The 26,054-nt window shown below is 41.2% G+C and overlaps 1 protein-coding gene across 1 annotated transcript in view; it reads right to left on the reverse strand.

Annotated features, from left to right (window-relative positions):
- Nucleotides 1-13,054: 13,054 nt before the first annotated feature.
- Nucleotides 13,055-26,054, reverse strand: part of LOC106562393 (TOX high mobility group box family member 3) — a 61,082-nt gene continuing 48,082 nt past the window's right edge. The window contains exons 3-7 of the mRNA XM_014127256.3: nt 24,749-24,991; nt 16,899-17,159; nt 16,422-16,652; nt 15,673-15,753; nt 13,055-15,232 (exon numbers count right to left, since the gene is read on the reverse strand). Coding sequence (XP_013982731.2) covers nt 14,396-15,232; nt 15,673-15,753; nt 16,422-16,652; nt 16,899-17,159; nt 24,749-24,991 — 1,653 coding nt within the window. The 3' untranslated portion in view covers nt 13,055-14,395. The remainder of the gene's footprint in view (nt 15,233-15,672; nt 15,754-16,421; nt 16,653-16,898; nt 17,160-24,748; nt 24,992-26,054) is intronic.

Consider the following 26,054-nt stretch of genomic DNA (forward strand, 5'->3'; position numbering starts at 1 on the left):
TGGAAGAGCCATGACTAGAATACAGTATATACTGTACAAATAAAGTGGGTAAAACTGTATGTAAACATTATTAAAGTTACCAGTGTTCTATTGGGGCTCCTCGGAGGAGGAAGGGGAGGACCATCCTAGTGAATTTCATGAAGGAAAAATTGTGAAACAAAAAATGTTATCCTTTTTAGATAAAACTATAATAAATATATTCACGTCACCAATAATTGATTAAAACACACTGTTTTGCAATGAAGGTCTACAGTAGCCTCAACAGCACTCAGTAGGGTAGCAGCAGGGTGGAGCCGGAGGACAGCTAGTTTCCTTCCTTCTCTACGTACATTGACTTCAGTACAAAACATAGGAGGCTTATAGTTCTCACCCCTTTCATAGACCTACACAGTAGGTATGACAACTTCCACAGGACATCCTTCAACCTATCAGAGCTCTTGCAGCATGAACTGACACGTTGTCCACCCAATCAAAGGATCAGAGAATGAATCTAGTACTGAAAGCATAAGCTACAGCTAGCTAGCACTGCAGTGCATACAATGTGGTGAGTAGTTGAGTCAAAGACAGAGAAAGACAATAGTTGAACAGTTTTCAAATGAATTTCTTTAAAAACTAAGGAGAAGCAAGAGAGAGAGATTTCAGTGTGTTTTTCACTTCAACATAGCTATATGCAGTTAGCTAGTTTACATACGCAAACACCCGGCTCAAACAGAGAGGGATGCTATGTTAGCTAGCTGGCTATGGCTATCCAACACTGGAACTCTTCCAAGTCAAGGTAAGCTTTTGGTGTTATTAATTTATTGCCACTGTGGCCTTCTGGTGTAACTGTTAAACTGCTTGCTGACTGTAAACTGTACTGCATGATTGTAGTGTGTTTACTAATTCGTTAGTTCTAGTAGCTATGTTGACGATGGCGTTAGCTAATATGGTGACAACGATGTAGGCAGTGTGTAGCGGTTAGAGGTTATGATATGAAGGTTTGGCTTGGAAATGTTTTTTTTTTCTTCCTAGTTTCAGACAGCTGATGTGTTGTGCATTAAAGTCCACAAGCGAATGGAAAAGGTGAGAGGAGGAGAACGTGTAGATGCGAGAAGGAATTATACAACAAGCAAAATGATTATGCTGTTTGTATGTGGCTGCTATGAAAGTGTAAAGTGGAGGTAATGAGTGAGGTAATGGAGTCCAGGTGTGCTTAATGATGAAGCGCAGGTGCGCGTAATGATGAAAGCCAGGTGCGCGTAATGATGGTTCCCTGCACCGGTGGTTAGTAAACTGGCGACGTCGAATGCAGGAGGGGAGGAGCGGGAGTAGACGTGACAGAAAGTGAACTGTGTTTGTGTGTGATCAGGGGTGTATTCATTCCACCGAATCTGTTCAAAAAAAATCTTAAACGGAAGCAAACTGAATGAAACGGGGATAAACATACCTCAATTTGTCCAATAGAAACTCTTGTTCGCAACTGTTGGACTAATGATTTCACCCTAGATCAGCTAGATGCAGGCAAGAGTGTGCAAGGCGGTATTGAATGTGTCACTGTCTGTCACATTGATTAATCATATTTTTCTCTCGACCTTTGCACCTACGTTTTAATTTCATTTTAATTTGAGTATCATGTAGTAGCCAAAACCTATCAATGTTATATTGATCTGGGTGAATGGAATAGAATGACAGTAATACAATATGCTGTAATAGAAAGAAGGCAATGCTCATAAAAAATGTTTGCGTCTTCCCTCATCTTAAGCATCACAGACCGTCACTGCAGTGTTGAATGACTATACATAGGGCAGAAGTCTCTACAGTGCAGGGTTGAGTACCGGGTGGTAGCCGGCTAGTGACAGTGTCTAAGGTTTTAGTGAAGGGTTCTGGGCGGAGGCCGGCTAGTGATGATTGTTTAACAGTCTGATGGCCTGGAGATAGAAGCTGTTTAGTCTCTCTGTCCCAGCTTTGATGCACCTGTACTGTCTCTACCTTCTAGATCAGGGCTGCCCAACCCTCTTCCTGGAGATCTACAGTCTTGTAGGTTTTCAGTCCAACCCTAGTTTAGCATATCTGATTCAGCTAGCTAAGGTCTTGTTGAGCAGCTAATTAGTAGAATCAGGTGTGTTAAATTAGGGTTGGACTGAAAACCCACAGGACGGTAGATCTCCAGGAAGAGGGTTGGGCAGCCCTGTTCTAGACGTTAGTGGGGTGAACCGGCCATGGCTCGGGTGGCTAAGATCCTGATGATCTTCTTGGCCTTCCTGTGACAATGGGTGCTGTAGATTTCCTGTAAGGCAGACAGTGTGCCCCCGGTGATGCGTTGGGCTGACTGCACAACCCTCTGGAGAGCCCTGCAGTTGCGGGCGGTGCAGTTGCCGTATCAGGCGGTGATATAGCCCGACAAAATGCTCTCAATGGTGCATCTGTAGAAGTTCTTGAGGGTCTTAGGGGCCAAGACAAATTTCTTCAGGCTCCTGTAGTTGAAGAGGCGCTGTTACGCCTTCACCACAGTGTCGGTGTGAAGGGAGCATTTCAGGTCCTCAGTGATGTGCACACTGAGGAACTTGAATCTTTTGATCCTCTCCACTGCTGCCCTGTCAATGTGGATGGGGGCGTGCTCTCTCTGCTGTCTCCTGTTGTCCATGATCAGCTCCTTCATTTTGTCGACATTGATGGAGAAGTTAATTTCCTGACATCACTCTACCAGGGCTTTCACCTCCTCCTGATGTAGGCTGACATTCAGGTTGACATTCACAGAGCATGGACTTAGATGAACTGTGTAGGCCTACTGTAGGCTTGGATCTGTGTGTGTAGAGTAGGGAAGAAGAGTGCAAACCTCTGACACTGCACTGAAGACCCCTGCTTTTCCCCCCTGTTCCCTCCCCCTGCACTGGCCCCTTCCCTCCCTCTCTCTCTCTTCTGTACAGTGCAAACAAAGAGAGGACACAAACAATGGATCACTCTGAGAGCTGAATGGCTCTGCGGGTCAAGCACTAAACCCCCTTTTTGACAGAAACACAACCCACACTTGTTCTGCTGAAGAGAGGCTGACCCTCCCGGCAAAGAAATAATGAACGCTGCCTGTGCTTTAAACTGATAAAACTGCAGGCACTGGAATCAGTACAGCAGCCAAATCACCTCTATTAGGCTAATGGTAACAGACTGGAGCCTGCCCCTCTCTCCTCCTTCTCCCCTCTCACTCCAGGCATACAGACATAGTGTCATTTAACTAAGCTACAGTAGATATAGAAATGAATAAGGAGAAAGTTGATCTAATTATGTAAGAGTCTTAATTTCAATGTTATTTTTTTACCACAAACTCCTTTTTCCGGGAAAAGTATTTCCAAGTTCAATCTATTGAACAACATAAATCTATTGGAAGAGACAGTATAAATAACAAACTGACAATCTGGTGCAAAAACAACACCTGCATACATTTGTTAGTCAAATTGCATTTGTTAGTCAAATTGCATTATCATCAATGTCTGTTTGTAAATGTAAGTTCCACCAATAGACACCTCTCTTACAGCCTCAGATGGAAAGGAAATTGCACCATTCATTCACTGTCAACATAAATCAAACGTTCAGTATCCCAACACACACACACACACACACACACACACACACACACACACACACACACACACACACACACACACACACACACACACACACACACACACACACACACACACACCTTTTATGCAGCTAGCCTTGCAGTTAATAGCGTTGGGCCAGTAACCAAAAGGTTGCTGTTTTGAATCCCTAACCCAGCAAGGTGGAAAAATCTGCCATTCTGCCCTTTTAGCAAGGCAGTTAATCCCCAACAACAACTGTTCCCCGGGCGCTGATGACATGGACGTCGATTAAGGCAGCCCCCCGCACCTCACTGATTCTCAAGGGTTGGGTTAAATACGGAAGACACATTTTGGTTGAATGCATTCAGTTGTGCAACTGACTAGGTATCCCTTTCCCCTTTCCCTCTCTGTGTACTGGTGGTAGTATATTGTTAGTGCCCACTGCACTGCATGTATTTGTGACATGTTGTTACTTTTGTAGATGGTTGCCCTATTCTGACAACAGGTCTGTGTGGCTCTAATAGTGTTTTTATAGCTTACAGGTTGCAGGGTTTGGCACAATTAAGAATTGAATTGAGAATGCCTCAAATCCAAATTAAATCTTTGAATTGAATTTGAATTGAAGTAGTAAACATGATACAGAATTGCAAATTTAATTTGGATTAAAGGAAATAGGATTGAATTAATTGAAATTCAATGAAATCCAAATGCCTCTTCTATTCTATATTAGGTGTAGCCTGTACAAATATACATATGTATATACATAAATATACATAAAACATCTAACATGTTGTTATATACATGCATATAAAATATTGTTTGAATATTTGATTTTCAGAATAAAATGTAAAAAATGAATGATCAAAGAAAACGAAAACTGTATGTGAATATTCTAAGTTATTTTTAATTTCATAAATCACTTAAATTTGGTTCAATATGGGGAAAATACATTTCCCAGAATGCATTAGTTTAACCCTCAAGTTGACCCTGAGGCCTTCAAAAAAAGCCAAACAAATGAAATGGTTGGTGGAAATATAATTGGCTATTCTAAGCACTAATGTTGAAAGAGTATATTGTTTCCAGACAAAAGTATCTGGAAGTGTGACCTGTCAGAATCAATGAAACTCTCATGTTCTGTGACTGAGTGGGATTTCTTTGAATTGCACTGAAATAAATTCTACTTCCTGTCACTCAAACTCAAATTTGTATTCTACATCCTGTGGGGTGTGGCCAAATCAAATTTCAACTAATAAGTTGAATGGGAGTCAATTCCAAAATTCTGAATTGAGCCCAACCCTGTCAGGTTGTGTCTGAAATGGAACCCTATTCCCTATATAGTGCACTACTTTTGACCAGAGTGTCAGTGCACAAGTGACTGCATGGACAGCTGAAGTCTGAAGGCACGCAAGCTGTTCAGTCTTCCACATCTCCTGGCTGCTCCTCCCCCAGGTCAACCAGCCATACAATAGAGCAGGATCAGTCTCACTGGGTCCAGGAACTGGTGCCAATCACTCTACAATACAGAGCAATGAGCATCACACCGATGGGGACAAATAGAGCCCCTTAAAAGGAAGGAAGCAACGTGATGCACTCATTTAGGTTGTGACCCAGCTCTCTCTGATTGTATTTATATTTGTTTACCTAATCTGTTTGTTTAGTTTGAGTGTAAAGATATGTTGATATGGTCTGGTGACAAGGTATGTTAACTATTATACATTTCTATATTCACTGAAAATACCAGTTTTTCTTCAGTGGATCATTCGATTTTCCTTCTATTTGTTGATTTCGGATGTGAATTAGTCTGTTGATATGGTCTTATGATTAGTTCTCAGGTTTGTCAACTATTACACATTTCTAGTATATTCACTAGAATAATTCTTCCTTCTCTATCATGTGATTCCCCTCTGGCCCTCTGCCTGTTTAATTCAGTCTCATTTAACACCTGTGTTTTACATGCTCACCTACCAGCCTCTCCATGCTACAACAGGCACCAGGACAGTAATAATATACCGTGATGTTTCCCCCCTAGCCCATTTTCTTTTGTCCCCAGAGCACACATAGAACTGAGGGTGACTGTGTGAACAGTGAAACCATCCTCATCCACAGTCTCCGTCTTTATTATTTCCTGACCCACTGATGCTTTAAGGCTCTTCTAGACTAAGGGATTAAATATCTAATGTTTAACCCTTTACACTCACTGTTTCTGAATAGACCCTTTTTACTCTGATGATTTGAGGGAGCCAACAAAAATGTTCCATCTATCTCCTCTCTTGCTCTCTTCCTCTCTCCACTGAGTAATCTTCAGCGCGGTCGAACTTGTGTCTAACCTTTTCCTGCCCCCTTTGTTTGGCTTTTGTTTGGCAACAGCTGGTATCATGGTTTTTTTGGTCAGCTGTGATTGCTCCAGGCAAAACAGCAGCAGATGGTGTTTTGCTATGCATGAATGGAGCGTTAGAGGAGTTTGGACTGAATAGGCCAAGTTTTGAATGGTGTCTACAGAGCACCTGCCTCTTGTAGCATCAGTGACATCCTAGTGGCTTGATCTATCTTAGCCTCCCGGTTTCCTTGCTAGTTCAAAGTGGATAAGAAAAGAAACAAGAAGGGGGATTCTTGTTGGGCACCGTCCAGATTTATTGATTTTCCTCCAGAGCAGAGGAACACATAATGGTGGTATATAGTCAGTCTGACTTAATTGGATATGACACAGCACGCACATGTAAGCTATCACTTTGGTCTGGTTTTGTTGCCATAGAAACATGTGAGCTCGGTAATAGTTTATAAACAGGCTAAGTAAGTTGCAATAAAAAGCAATGTCAGAGAATGGGCAACTCTGCAGAACACCTCTGGGCTATGATGGTCTGTCACAATATACTGTAGCCAGAGTTCTCAAATCACTGACATAAATGACTAGTCACTCGTAGCTACAACTCAACACAAAATAAATACTACAAAATACATTAGAACGTCAGAATGCTTGCCTGACAACTCATCCTGAATTTAATTCCACTGCTCTATCGATTGCTCCATACATCAGTCTCAACCTACCATCCTAGAAATCGTTTGTGCAGACGTAAAAATTGTGATTCATGATTCGTGTAGACCGGCTCTGGTCCAACCCATCGGTTTCTGGGACCAATCAGATCGGTTTGAATGTGTTTGCATTTGAGAAGTCATCGGGGATGAAACAAATCCAGAGGGCGTGACGTTTGGCCAGAGTGATGTGGATGCGTAGCCAGTCAAGCTGCAGAATGCTCAGTGTAGTTGCCCACTAGAAGAATCAGCATAGTTTCCAAGTCATTCCAGCAACAAAAATGCAATGTGATGACGTTGACTCAACGTGGAAAACTGATTGGATTTGCAAAAAGTCATCAACGTAAGGGAATTTAGTCTTTTTTTCATCCAACTTTTCACCTAAATCCAATGACAAGTTTGATATGTTTGGTTGATTTCATGTTGAATTCACATTAGTTGACAAAACTAGACCTAGAACTGACGCCTGTGCCCAGTGGGTGGTCTCAATGTATATTCATTTCACAGCATGGCTGGACTATAGACAGGCTTGATGGCATTTTTGTCCAACTTATATTTGACTTTAGATGTTTGTTCGATGACCTTTGCAGAAGTTGACAGTAACGATTCTGGAATGTTCCCTTGCCTTGTACTTGAGGAATGTGTTCTCATTCTTGTTTGTGTTCACCCTAAAGTTTCCTTCAGAGCTTCTGCTTTCACATGATGGTTGGATTTAAAGAGACATGAGAACTAAAACAAACTGAAGTGATGTGTAGTGACTGTGTCTTAGAATAGTTTCATTAGGCCTGAGTGTATAAAACATTAGGGACACCTTCCTAACATTGAGTTGCACCCCCTTTTGCCCTCAGAACAGCCTCAATTCGTCAGCATGGATGTGACCCATGTTAGCTCTAATGCTTCCCACAGTTGTGTCAAGTTCGCTGGATGTCCTTTGGGTGGTAGACCATTCTTGATACACATGGGAAACTGTTGCCTGTGAAAATCCCAGCAGAGTTGCAGTTTTTGACACACTCAAACCAGTGTGCCTGGCACCTACTACCATACCCCGTTCAAAGGCACTTAAATATTTTGTCTTGCCCATTCACCCTCTGAATGGCACACATACCCAATCCATGTATCAATTGTCTCAAGGCTTAGAAATCCTTCTTGAACTTGTATCCTCCTCATCATCTACACTGATTTGAAGTGGATTTAACAGGTGACATCAATAAGGGATCATAGCTGTCAAATGGATTCACCTGGTCAGTCTATGTCATGGAAAGAGCAGGTATTCCTAATGTTTTGTATACTCTGTGCATACTGTCAGAGTGGATTTCCAGTTTGTATTTGGTTCTATTTCAGGAGGTAGCCTATACACTGGGTTAGTAAGGATGTTTGTTAGCCTACATAAATGTCTGATTACAAACCTATAAAACACGTCTGGAGCTGGGTACCCCTCTAAATATGGTATTTTATATTTGTGTGGTAAACTAACGCAAATAGCAGGCCTGTGATATAGTGTGACATAGCATGAATCTCAGACCAACTAAGGTCAGTAGAGTGGCCAGTTCAGCCTTACATTCACTGAATTCAACAAAAGAGGGGATAAGCCTAAAGACTGAATCACTGTCACCAAGGATTGAGAATGTGTGTGTGCAAGTGTGTGTCCTGTGTGTGTATGTGTGTGTGCTAGGTTTCAATGTGTTGGTTATACTATCAACACGGCAAACTAATGCTGTGGTTTCTTTTGTTTTACAAAAAACAGAGCAAAGGACCCTAACCCAAGGCATTATACTCTTTTTAGTAGGTCTAAATTCATTATAGCGACAATAAAATACAAATGCCACACACTAACATTATGGATACGTATCAGTGAACGTTTTACAGGGGTTGTATGGGGTTATCACAAGCTTCCCACAGACACTAAATTAGTATTTTCATCCTGAGAGGTTGCTTATCATCTCAACTATGTCCATCCATGGTCTGCTGGATCAAAAGTTCCCTAAACAAAGGTTACCATTGGTCAGGGGAGTCAAGAATTCATTTTGCCAAAGCCTGAAGAGCCAGCGAGCCCCCCTAAACAAAGTTCATCATTGAACCATGGGGTCAATAGTTCTCCAAACAAAGATCACCAGTGGACTTTAAACATGTGAGCTTAACAGTTTCCCTAAACAAGGCTTTGCCATTGGACTTGGGTGGTCAACTGTCATCTCTCCAGGACCAGGTGTTAGGAGTTAAAGGCAGAATTTGAAATGGCAGCCTATTCTTTATACCCCGAGTCGATATTCCCTTCGACCTCGCTCACAAATTGGGGAAAACAAACGTTCTTTCCCATTGACCCCCATTGTAAAAGAGCCAACTTCGGCGTAGATTTTTTGTTATACAGAAATAACAAGAAATGCTGAAAAGCTGCTGTGCTGGTCAATGTAACCAGGTAAAAAATCCCCCGAGAAGAGCCCTGTGGTTTCAGGTTTTCGATGTGGAAGACTGGGAAATTGTGGGGACTCGGTGTCCAAGTAAGGAAAACATTTAATCACAGGTAAGACATTTATCTCATTCAGTATAGTCTGTTTGTAACTCCACTCACTACTTGTAGCTTTATAGTCCGTTTGTTTGTGTTGTTGTTCTTGGCTAGCGTGGCTAACATTAGCGGCGTCACGAAATGGGGCGTGAGGGAAGCCCTACAATATTACGTTTTTCTAAGGAGTGAGAATGCTTGGGAGCAGGCAATGCTGAAAAGTAATCTTTAGACATGTATTTTTCTTAAATGTAGTTTTGTAATTGACTAAAACAAGCAGACAAAAAGAAAATTGCATTTGAAAAAGGTCAGTTTTTGCTGTTAGCCAATTGGGTAACCACGGGTTGTTTTCCTCACAGGCGGGCAGGGCCGCAACGTTCTATTTAATACCGACTGGGACTATATAGTGTACTATTTTTGAACAGGGTTCACATAGGGCTCTGGTCAAAAGTAATGCACTACAGATGTAGGATCTTAATTTGAGCCAGTTTGCTATAGCTGGAAAATAATCCTGTCGCGTTGTGAATTATTATGTGGATTATAATTAACTGACATTTTTGGGGGGTTTAATACATTATTTGTAAGGGAAAATCAAATCTGAAATCAAGGTGAATTTATAAACTTCAGAAGTCTTTTTAAACCTCAAATACACTACAAGTTTTACATTTCCTCTATTGCAGGAAGGTTCTCTTGCAAAAGCATGATCAAATTAAGATCCTACATCTGTATAAAGGGAATAGGGTGCAATTTCGGACACACCCAAAGGCTGCGTGCTTTTTATATTAGACATAGTTTTGATGGGCAAAGTGGCAGGTCAGCAACTCTGCATACCGGAGTTAGAGTCCAAGTCCAGACACAGATATTGGCTGTAGCTTGGGTGTGGGGTATGGTCCAAGCCTACATCTGTCTGGGTGTTTGGTGGACTAGGAGTCAGAAGCAGCAGGGCTATTGTTATGGCGACATTGTATCTGTGCATTGAACAGGAAAAGACAGGACCCAAATAAATCATTAAAATATAGGGATCATACAGGTTCCACATCTGGCTCCTCAGGCTTCCTCTAACACAAAGCCAAGCATATGAGACATAAGACCCGAATAAGGATGAAGGCAACTGGCTCAGGTTATGCATGAATCATATAGCCCAGGGATGGGCAACTTTCATGTGGTAGGGGCCACAAAAAATCTGAACGCATCATGAAGGGCCGCAGTTGCGAGCAAAACCTTTTAGCAGCCCCTCCTCCTGAGAGAACAGAGACATTTTTAAAGTTTTAGAGTTCATTTTTGCACATTTTGACATGGGGGCATAGAGATCATTTTGTAGTTTTAAAGCAAGTTTGCTGCAATTCTACACATTTTGCCATAGGGTGGAGAGAATTTACAATTGTATAACTAATTTCATGCAATTCTACTCATTTTTTCAATGGGTCGGAGAGGAAAAGGTGCTGTTTTACAGCTAATTTCCAAACATTCTACACATTTTTCCATAGGATGGAGAGAAATGTTAGCAGTTTTTGATATGATATCTGAGTGAGACCGACTAACAAAATCAATGGGGGCCCCCGGCTGGTAATTTAACCATGATTAGTAAGTTTAGATAGCTGGTCGCTAGACTAATTTACCAATCGGAAAAAAAATTGCTGACATGGGCTAATTGAGTAACTATCAGGGACTGACATAGCAAGAGAAAAACTGCTGATGCACAAACAAATTTCTAAATTGCACCTTGTGTATTTGTCACAGATCCCTCCGGAACTTTCAGTACGCACACCTGGTCCCTATTCCCAGTGATTAGTAATTGTGTAAGTGTGTCCTTGGTTTACCATTGTCCTGTCGATTATTATTACTATGTCCGTTGGTGCGTGTGAGTACCAGTGCTGTGTGTTTTGGCTTTCGTGCCATTATGGATTGCGCAGATAATTACGGGTCTCGTCCCGTGTGTTAATCATTGGGCGCGTGTGTTATTTATTCGATGTACTCCTCTCTCTTTTGTTTGGGTTTCAACCCTGTGTTTTTTTATAGTGTTTGTTTGGTCTTCGTTCCCTGTGCCTTTACAGGGCACTCCGTAATTTTAGTACAATAAAAAAACCTATTACCCATTCCTGCGTCTGTCTCCCCAATCTCTTTATGCCAACGTGACAGTATTCTACTATTCTAACTTGTAAGTTGAGACCCCGACTGAGGTTTTTTTGTTGTGGAAATTTATCCGAGGGCCTTCAAAAGTTGCCCATTCCTGATATATCCTAACATATTACTTATTATGTCATGTTGATATCAAAACTGCCAAATTGTGAGGAGGGATTATTTATTATAAATATTGCACTAGCCTACTTCTGCAAATGTAGATAAATACACTGGTTATGATGTAGTGCAAATGCCTGCAGAAAACCTCAATGGAAGTCCACTGAAAGCAAGTGAAATATATTCAGCTAGATCTTCAATCTAATCCAGTCAGTCTCCCAAAGAAGACTTACTCAACAGTAATAATTTTAAATGTATGTTGAGGATGTAGGCTACTAACAATGTTTTGAAAATAAATCTGTAATATTTTTATTGAACAGTCCCTAAACTCCCATCCCTGGCTGTGAGATATTTGTCCACACAGTGACCGCAGTGCTGTGGGGTTATGGAATAACAAGGAGCTCCATGCATTATTAATGGGAGCTCCACCGTGAATCTGTTCAGAATAATTTCAGCCATCTCCCACCGCCTCATTACTGTGTGTTTTTAAGCATGTGTTTGGTCGCCATGGACACCCCACTCTACAACATGATCTCTCTGACCTCCACCCACCCTCTCCTTTTGAGATTCAGGTCATGAACAGCACTTGCTGTTTTTAATTTTCATTTCATCATAAGCGCTTTTAGACTGTTGCCAGAGCTTATTTGCAGTTTTTCTGCAGACCTCTTCACTACTGCCTTCTGACAGGACAGATGCTGCAATTAATCAAGCCGGGTGGAGAAATGGGCATCGTTGCTCCACACAGAGATGAAGAGCCAATCACTACACACTACAGCAGCCAGCCCTCAAAACCCAAATTACAAATGCCTTTTCAAACTAACTAATTGAATACAAAGCCACATTTTGAAAATTATATCAATCGGCGGTATAAAATATGCATGAGTTTTATTTCACCATTTTTGTCCAGGTCCAGATTTATTTCACAATTGGTTTATGATAAACGTCCCTCCCCCCTACGTAGTCTAATGGCTTTGCTGCTCATTGTGGATATATGATAATTATTGTTTGCCAGCCTTCCCTCCCCCACTCACTCACCATGTTGATGTAAGCTCAGAGCCCCCTGATGATAGGCTATCTTAGAAATGAAGTAGTTAATACGTGGTGGTACGAAACGGTTAGTTCCTGGTGAAGAAACATTTGTCAGTGAGAATGAGGACTGTTATTGAGACATGCTGACTCTTCCCAGTCTCAACACTGTTTGTTTGACACAGTTACAATGGTTGGTACTCCATGTTGAAATCACAGAGAAACATATACACACTATAATAATGGCAACATGAGAAGTAGGTTTTATATCCCTGCATCGTTATTATTATTATTATTATTATTATTATTATATTATACGTCTTATTTACTCCATATAAAGCATAGAAATCTCTTTTTTTATTATCTTGAAATAATTCTATACATAAATATTGTTTTTCTCTTCAAATTTTTCAATAGCTAACAATAAGGAGACGTCATACAAAATGATGGCTAGTATCATATAATAGATGGAATGTCTCTGGTTGTATTTTCATTTAAACTTAAACGTTAAATTAAATGTCCTATTAAGAGCTCAAAAACAAGTAGAATATTCATACTAAAATGCATTTATTCTATGGACAGTTTTAAAAAAGCAGTTGGATTTTTATCTGTAAGCAAAATACAAACAAATGAATTGCTGCTATTATAACTCATAAAAAAGTATAAAAGAGCAGAAATGCACTACGTGATATAGTAATCATACAGGTCATTTTTACCAATGTTTTAATTACAGCCTCACATATTAAAACTTTACAACAGGTGATATGAAAAATGTACAACGCTTCTCTTTTCATCATGGATATATCACTTCATCTGGCAAGAAAATACCCCCTTTTCCTTTTCAATTGGCTCTGACAGTGCAACAAAGTGTCTCTGCTACTTCTTCTGTTTACTTTTGATAAGTTTTACAGTATCAAGGAGTACGTAGTGTAAAAATACATAAATCAATCATGAAACCATCAACCTTGATCGTGGAATTTTTCATTAGCATAAAATATCCCCTTTATCACACCAAATAAAAACATAATTTAATTGTTAAACATCTGAGGTAAAAACAAATACATAAAAGGAGGATTTTTTGGAGTGCCAGTTTTACACACACGTTTTGAACAAATGGGTATTTTAGTGGAAAGAGGAGGTCCCCAACTCTACAAAACACTTACAGCAGGTTACATTTACAGTTTGATGACATATGATGACATAAATTATCGTATGGCAGTTTATGTCTCTGTCTGTCCATTCCTCCATCCAGCAACCCCCACAATCCCCCATCCCAAAGACATTTTTCAGTTCCCTTTTTCCTTAAGATATTGTCTCTTGCCTTCATGCCATAGGATGAATGCACTCTGATATCACATTGGCCTGAAATGCATGATGGTTTAATGAAGAGTTTTCTTTAGACAATTTGTTAAACAGTTACATCTGCAGGAATGTAGGGCAAGAGAAAAATGGGAAAAAGGTAGAAAGTCTCATAATATACTGGCCAGTGTGGAAACAAGTGTAATGTGTGGGTACTGGTCTCCAGTATTGTACCTGTAAGTCATTCAGTTCAGGTGTTCTTCTCTGGGAGAGGTTAGAGCTGCAAAAAATGCCTGTTGAAATCCATTCATTGTGTCCAGTAGTTGGGCTGAACTGACAACTTTGACCTCATAAATAAAGCTTTATCGTTAAATAAAAACAGGGCATTCCTTCCCCTGTGTGAGTCAGGTACACCAGTCCTTTCACAAATGTGCCCAAAGTCAGTTTTGAATTGACTATTGAGCGGAGAAAGACAAACAAACAAACAATAAACAATCAATGGGCATTTGCCTACCGACTTTTCCTCATAGGGCAGCCTATTTTATAGACAAAATCCAGCTAAGGTATCTGCCCCTTTACATGTCTACATAGGTATTCATATCCGTCTATAACAATGGACAAGTTCTTTGTAAAACATTCTAATTCTTACACACTTCTTAAGTGCAACTTAGAAAAGCAACGTGGAAATGATGCTTTTATTTCTATTCCTCTTCTTTGAGATAAGATAGATATCTTCCATTAATTTGGCTCAGTAGATGGAGACCTGGGACAGAACCTGGGCGTGGGCCTGGATCTGGGAGGGGTGTGGCTGCTGGGGGGCGGGTTGGGGACTGCCCATGGAGGCGGAGCCCCCCACTGATTGAGGCGTGCTGGGTGAGTGTTGTGGTGGGGAACACTGGGACTGGTGCTGTTGCTGCTGTTGTTGGAGATGCTGCTGCATCTGCTGCTGGTGGAGCTGCTGCATCTGCATCTGGTGGAGTTGCAGTTGCTGTTGCTGCATGTCATGCCTCTGCTGCTGCTGCTGCTGCTGTTGCTGTTGCTGTATGTTGTGTTGCTGCAGCTGCTGCTGGAGGTGGTGCTGGAAATGCTGATGCTGCATCTGCTGCTGGATCTGCTGGTGGTGCATCTGCTGCTGCTGCATCTGGTGGTGCTGCAGGTGTTGCTGCATCTGCTGCTGCTGTGTCTGCTGCTGCTGCAGCTGCTGCATGTGCCCCCCCACGCCACCCTGCATGGGCGGGCTCATCTGGGACACGGCCGTGGGCTGGGCTCCGGCCACCATGGCCCCTCCTCCACCACCTCCACCCATCTGGTTCAGCAGCTGGGATGGCACACCGTTGGGCATGTTCTGGTGCTGCACCGTCACCGAGGTCACGATCTGGTTGCCCCCCAGCCTCATCTGCAGCGGCTTGGGGGCGATGGCCCGTGGCATGCCGTTCTGGAGAGCCTGGGCCATGGAGGACATGGAGGACATGGACGGGTGCTGGGAGAGTGGCGAAGGCAGCATCAGACCTGGGGACAGGCTGGTGGAGGCCAAGGTCTGCTGGACTGAACGGATGGTCTGAGCTTCTGCCGATTCCTGGGCAGCCTGGAAGTGAAACAACAGCAAGTTAGATAAAGACTAGGAATGGACACTAGACTTACTCACTAAATAAATATGTTTATTTTGACAATAGCCTGAGGTAACAACGTCTAGCTTTAAATTGTCATACTTTCTAAGATTGCAATCTTGAAAAGATTCAGGATGTGGATGCAGCTCGTGCAGGAACATTTGAATATCTAAGTTTACTACTTGTCACAATGAAATTCAAATCAAATCAATGTTTATTTGTCACATGCACAGGATACTGCTGTTATAAACGGTACAGTGAAATGCAGCGCTCCTCAACAATGCAGTACAAACATCAATAGCAATAATAATCAAGTCAAATCAAAAATATAACAAGTCAGAAATAAAAAATAGGGGTCTTAAGCTTCTTCCCAGCAGTTCACACTTCTGTTGGGTGAAAAGTGAAAGCAGTGTCTCACCTTTGAAACCAGGCTGGCGCGGTAGGCAGCGAGGGCTTTTAAATATTCCTTTTTAGCAGCCTCTGTTTTGCTTTTATAGCCCTGTTATGACAAGACGGACAGGTGTGAATGACAGGTGACAAACAAAGGATCACGCTGTAAAGAGATACAACATATAACTGCAGGCATAGGCAGCACAATATAACTGACTAAAAAGCCTTCTACTTTTGATGTCTATATTAATTGATTTATTTCTGTAGCTCTCGACATATTGATTGGGAAAAGAGCGGGTGGGAGAAATTATACAATCTGACTTTATGCATCCCTTTAGAGCAATTACTGCTAATTACTGATCATCATGCATTTGCTTCTCAATCAGATATAAAAGTCAAGGGCCCGTATTCACAAAGCATCTCAGAGTAGAAGTGCTCATTCAGGATCTGGTAAGTCTCCCCTGTCCTGTTCATATATAATCGTATTCAGTATGATCTAAAAGGCTAAACTGATTCTATTTCAGCACTCCTAGTCTGAGATGCTATGGCTGTGTTTACACAGGCATCCCAATTCAGATGTATTTTTTCTTCCACTAATTGGTCTTTTGATCAATCACAGATCTTTTCACATCAGATCTTTTTCACAGCTGAAGATCAGAATTGATCCGAAAAAAAGATCAGAATTGGCTGCCTGTGCAAACACAGTCTTTGTGAATGCAGACCCAGTGGTGTAAACGTCCTAGTGTAGGATTGCTCTGACAGATAATGATGGATTACCTGCTTCTGTTCCTCTCCCAAGCCATCCCACATGGAGGCCACTATCTTGGAAACCTCTCCGAAGGTGGCGTTGGGGTTTTGACCCTTAATGGCGGCCTGTGTGTCTCTGAAGAACAGGGCGTAGGCTGAAACTGGCTTCTGGGGCTCATTGGGGTCCTTCTTCTTCTTCTTCTTGGGGGTCTTGGGCTTCTTCCCAGCATCTGGTGCTGGGCGCTTCTCTCCTGCCATTACCTGTTACAAGAAGAATGATCTGGTTTAGACAGATGAATGTAATTCAATGGTGACTTGTAGTGCCAGAGGAATGTGCATGTGACACTTTACTAACACAACCACCCTCAACAAATGTATATGAATATCAAGCAGTCACTGTGCTATTCAATCAGGTCTATTTCACACTAAAGTGAGCACAGTCTTAGTGCAGCCTTCTTTAAAATGTGTTTTTATTTAAGGCCCTTTCATAGAATTTTCCTCACTCACCCTATTGTCCTGGTCTTGGTCGTCCTCATTGATAGAGCTGGAGGGTGAGGGCGTGGCCGACTTGCTGGCTGGTGGTGAGGGCGAAGTATGGGGGATTTTGGGTCCTGTCATGTTCAGGCCCAGCTGGGCACTGAGCTGGGACTGGTTGATGGTGGTCAGCTGGTTCCGGGACATCATACCATTGGGGTTGTTCATGCTGATGATGGATCTCATGACCATGGCGGGGTTAGGGGGGTACTGGCGGAGGTGGCCCTGCATGTTCTGAATCAGAGGAGAAAGAGAGGGAAAAGTCAGTAAATATGACAGCATCTTGTAAGAAACTGTACTGTATCTGCAGCCTGGTCCCAGACATGTTTGTGATATATAGCTATTTGTTTGGCATGACAACCAAATAGGAGTTGGCTATACAGCACAAACATATATTGGACCAGAGCATAACAGTACAAAAATCTAGTCATCACATTCTTCCAGACTGTCACATGGCCACAATGCATCACATAACATAACACATGGCCCTGGGTCTTTAGCTTCTCCCATTATCAACTATGATGAATTATCTTGAAACCTGAGTCGCCAGTTTGATCTACCATTAATAGGTGGCTTCACAGCTCAATTGATATGGTTCACAACACTCTATTGTATGGACATCTGTGGCAAAGCTTTGACTGCCCAGACCCTGGTGTATAATGGACTGAGTTAGTAACCTTGAGATAGTTAGGCTACATAACCTCAAATGCCAGGACAAAAAAAGAAAGATTGTGCAAGTCACGATTTGTATGCACAATGACTACCTCGAAAACATTTTGGATTTAATGCCCATGCAACAAATAAAAATGCTATACATTTCTGTGAAGTCTGACATTTTGAAGATAATACATTTTCCCTGGCTGGCAGATGGGGGCCCAAATGATACCTCCTCCAGTATGTTTAGAGATTAAATGCTATCTGCTGGCAGGTTTCATAGATCATACTTTAACTGCCAAAGAGTGAAAAAATATTTATATCTAATCAACTCTATAATTCAACTGTCTGAAGGGATATGATTGGTGTGTCATGGGCATTTTTCTTCCTCTTTATACAATGCTGGGTATATGATACCATCATTACCATCTTCATATTTTCTAATATATCTTCTAGATAAAACATTATGGTTTTCAAAAGCTCTTTGTGTAAAGGGAGAGGTAGATGTTTGCATTGATTGCACTGAGGATGGAATTACATGGCTTGCCATTCTCTCAGAAGGGAGAATGATTAGGGATGCAGCGGAGCTAACAGGGAATAGAGAAAAATAACCAAACACAACAAAAATGTGATTTGTTTGGGAGGTGTTTGTGTGTTTATGTGTGTGGTGTGTGTTTGTGTGTTCTCCCTGGGTAACATCCATCTGGTATTCAGCAGCAGCACGAACTCCATCTCTCCCAACATCAACACATCATATATCCACACACCTTGTTTTATTGAGAGAACCTTACGAACCCTGTCTTCAAAACAATATTCAAACACCTTCTAAGAACAGAAACATTGAATTTACAATCCATTTGTCTCCCATCTTTCTCATGTGCCATGTCTACTACCTATCATAAAACAGTCTACAAGGCAGAAATGTATTCAATATTTACATAGAAATACTCCACCAGAGACGGAATAGAATACAATTTAATGATGCAAACATGCAAACCATTCAATTCGCTCTTTGAATAAATAGTGAAATAAAACATGCCAACCATTCAATTCACTCTTTGAATAAATGGAGAAATAAACTCGAGCAATGGGATAGCAATGTAATGTTGATTTACATATCTTCAGTTTTAAAATGTTCCACTTGATGTGTAAGTCTCATTGTCACCTCCAGTAGTGAGCTACAGTAAGTGAGTGCTCTCAGAATGACTCTCTGCTCATTGAGAGCATCACAGATGAAACACACTGAGCTCTTTAGCCATGACCATCTGTGTAACAACATTTCAACACAATATTACAATGATGCAATATCACTTAGAGCAATGACACATCATGCCATTTGTGTCAAATGTTGAGATTTCTTCATAACAACTATGGCCCTGCCCTATTCAAAGATCGTTTGCCTTTCAAAATGTATCTTGTGTTTGCTGGCTTTAGTGATTGCTGGCCTTTTTGTAAATGGGTTTGTGGTGAAATAGCTTACACTAGTGTTACAATAATATCACATAACCCAGATTGCTATACAGACTATAGTGGTATAATATTATAAACTTGACTGGTGACTATAAATACATCTACGGCTCTTTACAGCTCACAACTATTTACCTAAAAGAGTGAGTGATTAATGTAATCTATATGAAAAAAATAAATATATATTTGCTATGCAACTACAGTGTAAAAAGAAGTAGCATGTATGTAAAATGTGTGTAACATATATGCTGTATGTAACAAAAAAGCTGTACAAACAAAGTTACTTTTGTCCTCCGAAGAGGAGTTAGTGATTATAGAGTAGGCGAACATACCCTAGCTTAGGCCTAATGTTAACACATCTATGTTAACCATGCTATCAAAACACCCCTGGATAATACTAGTCCCTGAAAAAGGAAATACATCATTTCCAGCTACAGTGGTTGTGAATGTAATGTGTGAATCTGCAACAAGTCTGTTAATTTATGTCCTTCTGTCCTCTCATTTGCATTTTAATTAGAATATTGGATGCGTCCCAAATGGCACCCTATTCTTTATATAGTGCACTACTTTTAACCAGGGCCCATAGTGCACAATGTTGGGAATAGGGTGCCTTTGGATGCAGATATTATCTGCAGTCACAACAGACATCTAAGAAGATAGCTTGATAGTCATCATAAATCTGTAAATAAGTCCTTATCTCGAATGCACAGTGGCCAGATGTGACAAGTGGGGCAGCAGGTAGCCTAGTGGTTAGAGCGTTGGACCTGTAACCGAAAGGTTGCTAGATCGAATCCCCTAGCTGACAAGGTAAAAATCTGTCATTCTCCCCCTGAACAAGGCAGTTAACCCACTGTTCTTAGGCTGTCATTGTAAATAAGAATGTGTTCTTAACTGACTTGCCTAGTTAAATAAAGGTAAAATTAAAAAAAACAAGCCAACCCCTTCTCTTCTCTTCTCTATCAGGCTCCATCCAGCTTGTGTGTTTGTATACATGGCCATGTGTATCAAACACAAGTAAACCTAGAGTCTATGCAATCTACTCTCCAATCAAAAAGGCTTTGTGATGGAAATATTGAGATGGAGACTCTCAACATCTATGCCTTTTAAAAAACCTCAAACTCAAGGAGCCAGCAGCAAAATGATACACAGCAAGTCATGTGTACCTGTCAAGCTGTCACAAGCATATTGGCTTGTTTGATAGAAGGTTGTTGGCTTTGACTACACATCCTATCCTCTCCCCTGCACCAAAGCATCCCAACAACTATGTATAAGATGCAATAAAAAAACCAACAATAGCCGAGACCCTTCCACAACACACTGGCTAATAAACACAGCAGCTGGACTGAAAATACAATATCACTCATTCAGAAGTACCAGAGATAAAATCTCAATAGCAGTGATGTCAATGAAAAGAGCCTTGGGTCTGTTCTTGAAGATATTGGAATCAGAATTTGGGGAGGTGGGGAATTTATTACCAGTGGCACTGTGTGAGCCATAACAGGCTGAAAAGAATGTTAACAAGTTAAATTTCCATTCAATCATTGACAGAGGCTCTTGGAAATGTTCCATTGCAGAAGAGGGGTAAAATCATCTATATGGTAATTATGAGGATGAGTCCCCCAGTAACTTTCGCCAGCATGAAAGGTCAGTCCTATTAAAGATAGTTTATCAGTCCTCTGCACATAGTCCTTTACTGCATGTGCTTTTAAACGGGTACATCTTATTTTCTTACTCCTCCCTTTTTGGCTACCTGGCCGCAGAACCTTGGTGCTTAAGCCAAATGAGAAAAATGGAATTTAGAATGCTGGTAAAGGCTATAATAGCATGAAGATAAATTGTTTTTCAACTCCTCTCTCCCCTGTCTCTGGCTTTAACAAACCTCACATTATACTGCTGTGCATATACACAGTCACAGTCCATCCACTGACTAACCCCTCTCCATCCAACCCCCCAGCCCAAAAACAAATTCTTCCCTTCCACACCCCCATTTTACCTGACCTTGAAGGGCTACACATCCCCTTCCCCTTCCCCCGCTCCCCCATAATTAATGCCCTCCCCCAAAACCCTTCCTTCCCCATCTCTCCCGGTGCACTGTGGGTATTTAAAACTTGTTCAACATGATATCATTTCATTTCAAGTGCTGGCTGCCTAAGAAAACTAAATTACAGAATCAATCATACAGAAGGTCAGGTTGAGACTTCATTACAAGTATTGCATGCCTGCATGAATATCTTTCATTTCTGACTGACCCAATATGTCACAACATCTGTCTGGCTGAAAGTAAAAAGAGAAAAGAAACAGGACGAAGAAAAAAATGACAAAAAAATCCACTCTCTGAAATTGATGTACAACTGATGTCAGTGCTACTCAGCTTGGAAGGAAGATAAGAGAGTGTAAAAAAAAAAAAAGTTTCTGCAACACTGGTCATATTTTCCATTTTATTCAAGACACAGTGGTTTGTGACGGGTCAGAATCTAGGGGATTACATTCATAGACTATCTGTACACTATCAGGGTGTAATTAACGTACTGTACATACAGTCAGCTACAAATCCCCAGGTCAGACCCAAGTGCATGGCATTGCTGGGTGTTGGCTATAGAGCAAAACAACTGTGGATGAATGTACTAGTCTAGCTGGCTAAATGTTTGTGTGTAATAAGTCATTAGGGTGAATGTAGCGCAAATGATGCAGATTAGATTCCTACTGACTAGACTTTGGCAAATAGTCAGTATGTATTCATGTAAATACAATAAACATGCATCTCTGCATAAATTTTGGGAAACAAACCTAGAAAGATACATTTTACTCCATATTAATTTCTATTCAAGCGGGATATTTGGGCTATTTCTAACCCAATTAAGAAGATGTGACACATGGAAGGGACCTTTTTATAGACAGCCATATTCACTCATACTTTTTTTACAAGGGAGGAAACATGGGAAAAGTCTAATTCTGTGCAAGGATACTGTAGAGAAGACAGAGATATTTTCAGAAATAGCACCCAGGGGCCTGTGCAGTGCATCGGAGAGAGAGAGAGAGAGAGAGAGAGAGAGAGAGAGAGAGAGAGAGAGAGAGAGAGAGAGAGAGAGAGAGAGAGAGAGAGAGAGAGAGAGAGAGAGAGAGAGAGAGAGAGAGAGAGAGAGAGAGAGAGAGAGAGAGAGAGAGAGAGAGAGAGAGAGAGAATGAAGGGAGCCCTAAATAAATAGATACTGGCAGTTCCACCTCCAATAGTATTTGGCACTATTGACAGAGACCAAATGACAAATCAGGAGGACACATGCTGCAAGACACAAATGACAGTCAGAAGCTTGTTAGGAGAGCAGATTAAATAAATAATGACTTGCTTTCTGCCAGCCCACAGACATGTATTTCTCTTTGTAATACCATAGCATCTGTGGCCAATTTGCAAGACATACATGGAGCATTAGAGGAAAGGAATTAGTGGAACACTTGGCAGAGCAACTACATGGAGGGGGATTTAAAAATGGTACAGGTACATTGTACACCCATAGTGTTTTTTCTGTCATGGTGGTGTAGCGAGAGGCTATTACAGTTACGAATTACCCACTGCCACAGAGCTAAGAGAACAGAGAAAACTATTTGGGGAATATGAAAACTGTGGCTGGTTGGGAAACGTATTTACTATGGTTTATTTGCATGGTTTATTAATATGTCCTTGCAGACGTTTCAAATAAGAGATACATAGCAGTGTAGTGTACATAATGTTGTCCCCCAATGTCATTCCACTGACAAAATGAACCTAAAACGTAATAACACTTTTATAAATACTATATAGTTAATTAAAATAGTTACTTCCCTCAACCCCTTTCAAATCTCAAACCAAAGACAATGGCATAGATCAATGTAATTTCCCTGCATTGTCTCTGTGTTCAGGACTTTTGGGGATCAATCCCATATCCAGAACATAATGGAGTTCACGGTCGGTAAGCCTTTCTGCCTTTCTGTCTGTGGCACAATGTTTGCTGAGTGATAAAGGAGCAGAGCAGTGTGCAACAGTCTCCCAGTGACAATGCCACGAGGCAAAGGAGCAGAAACCTCACATTCTTTCCCTGTAGTTTTAATAGTCTCTCCTTACAATCAGAGACATGAGCCATGCAAATGGTGTTAAAGAGGAATAATGTTGGAGAATCAAATCTAATCCTCCACCAAGTCGTGAGAACAGTCAGGACCGTAATTGTGTCAAGGTTCCGTTTCTTCTCCAGATGTAAAAAAGCTTAACTGACCATGAAATGAAAATTCTTTAGGCAAAAGCCTTCCGGGGCTCGGTTATGCAGCACAGATATTTTAAAAGCTGCAATTATTTTACATGCCAGCAGCATGGAAGGGAGGAAAAAAGGCAATGAAATGTTATAGTGCCTGCCCATATCGGAACGTAAATACATATTCTGTAATATCATATGCGATTCACCATATGTGTCTGGTTTAAAAGTGGGGGGTCTGAAATACATTTTTACATGGATAATATGGCTAAAACTTTCATGATATTTTTGTTCAATGTAATGATTTTTTTGCAGTTCAGCCCCCAAAAAACACAGCATCAATATCATCATCTCTCTGCTTATAATGCTTTTTGCCTCCATATTTTCTTCCTATAATCATCCCATATTACTGTAATAGTGTCAGCGAGTGACATTTCCATGTTACCTCCTCAATGCATTTCATCCTCAATGGCATTTAAGAATGCTTTTTCTATCAAAATGTTTTGAATCTATAACATAGAACTCTATCAACATAAAGAAAGTGATTACCGGGTTCCGGAACCATTCCACATTCTCTCATCCACATCAATGGACAGGAAGGCTAAGCTGGAGATCCATTCATTGACTCCCTTTCTAAGTACTCACACTGAAAGGTTAATTCTAGTAGCATCGTGTTATTTAACCAAATACAAAACCTGGGATTCTGAACTCAAACAAAGCTCTGTCTGTCAGTTGACTGAGTGCATTCGGGCTCTGAACATAACAACATGTAGATAAAGGCATGGAAACACATCATGTGACAGTGGAGGGGACAGGACAGAACAGAATGATGCATCAGCATCTACAGAACAGAGTTTCTGGAACCAACATCCATAATACTGTATACGGACCCATGAAACAGTGGCACTTTTTGGGGACACACTTTCACCACTCCCTGTGGGGGAAAAAATAAAATAATTGTGCCATCATGCCCATGATCCATTAATATCTTTTCCTATTACAGAGGGTTCTTTTGGCAGGCTTTGTTTTCCTTTATAAACCCAAACATAATTCAGTATTTACATACTGCGACCATTAGCTAGCATTGTGATACTATTCCATCCTCCAGCTTTATAAACGGGCCAGATGCTGTGCCAGATGCAGTAACAACTGGAGGTGTGCACTGAGTGCAGTGAAGGTTACTCTATGGCCTAATAAAGGGTAAGGGTATTCTCCTGGTACTCAGATCATACTGTAATGGTCACATGGGCTCTCCTGACCTGTTTATATGACAGCACCTTGATCCTGTACCCAAGTGTTGGTGCTTGGTACTCTATTTTCTCTGTGCATGAACAAATATGTCAAATTGACACCTTATACCCACCCTAACCCTATAATTATTGAAGAGGTGCATGTCCTAATAGCACACTGTACTTGATGCCTATGCATGTGACCATAGTATCTATTAAATCCCTCTAACCTAAGTGTTGGTCTAGTACTCACCAATGGCAGGCCGTTGATACTGGAGAGCCCCTCCTGGTCCATGAGGTTGCGTGAGATGGTGATGGAGGGCAGCTCCAGGCTCTGAGGGGGGAACTGGGGGGTGAAGGGTCCCCTGTGCTGGAGCGGGTGCCCCGGGAAAGGGGAGTCCACATCCGATAGGCCCAGGCCAGACTCTGTCTCTGGAGGAGGGGTGATGGGAGGGATCTCAAACTCCTCGTCTCCCAGGCTGGGGGTGTGGAATGTCTAGAGAGCAGATAGGGAGAGGGAAGAACACGGTCATATCATTGGATTCATGTTTGCGAATCAATACAGATCATGTGTACTGTAAAGGAAACTAGTAGTGAAAGTTGGCTGAGCGAGAAAAAGGAAGGAAAAGCACACACCCACATCAATGGATTAATTTATGATCAGTGTATGTGTACTGTCGTTACAGGCCTAGATATAGTGACATTTAGCTAAAACTATCTGCAGATGTAGGATCTTAATTTGAGCCAGTTTGCTAAAGCAGGAAAATAATCCTGCAGCAACAGGACATGTGAATTATTATGTGGATTAACATTAATGGAAAAAATAGACAAATATGCACATCCAATTTATCAGGTGCAGGCCAGAAGAATGTATCAAAGAAAAAAGAAATGTCCACAACTCTGGTATGATCCCAATGATCATGTTACAGATGTAGGATCTTAATTTGATCACCCTGTTGCAGGAGAACTCTCCTGCAACGCAGGAAATGTTAAATGTGTAGTGTATTTGAGGTTTAAAAAGGATTCCGAAGTTTGTAATTTCCACTTTAAAATTTCAGAGTAGATTTTTCCTTATGAAAAATGTGTCAACCCCTACAAAAATGTCCATTAATTATAATCAAAGGAAAAAAGGAATATCCGCAACTCTGCTATGCTCCCATGGGGATTTAATCAGATGCACAAAACAGACAACGTTTCGATCCGAGTTGGAATCATTCTTATCTCTCAAACCTGCATGAAGCCTTCCTTTCAGGGATTTATTGTTTAAAGGAGGAGAAGTTCGGTGGAGTCATACTAACACTTGTCTATAACCATACAGAGATGTAACATTTCTTAAAACCCATTAAAGTCCACTCTGAGCAAAGTAAGGAGGGAAGAGGGGAAAAAAAGCAACTGCAAAAAAGTTAAGAAATCATGGGAGAGGAGAGGATACATGATAAAAGCCCTTTAATCTCAGGGATGGAAGCTGTTGGGTCTGAAGTGCAGAGAAAATACACGTCACAGAGACATGGGTTTAAAGAAAATGTTCTGAGAAATATTACGCTTGGCCAGAAGGGTTT

This window comes from Salmo salar, chromosome 11 (genome assembly GCF_965601325.2).
Source record: "Salmo salar chromosome 11, fSalSal1, whole genome shotgun sequence".
NCBI classification, from domain to species: domain Eukaryota; kingdom Metazoa; phylum Chordata; class Actinopteri; order Salmoniformes; family Salmonidae; genus Salmo; species Salmo salar.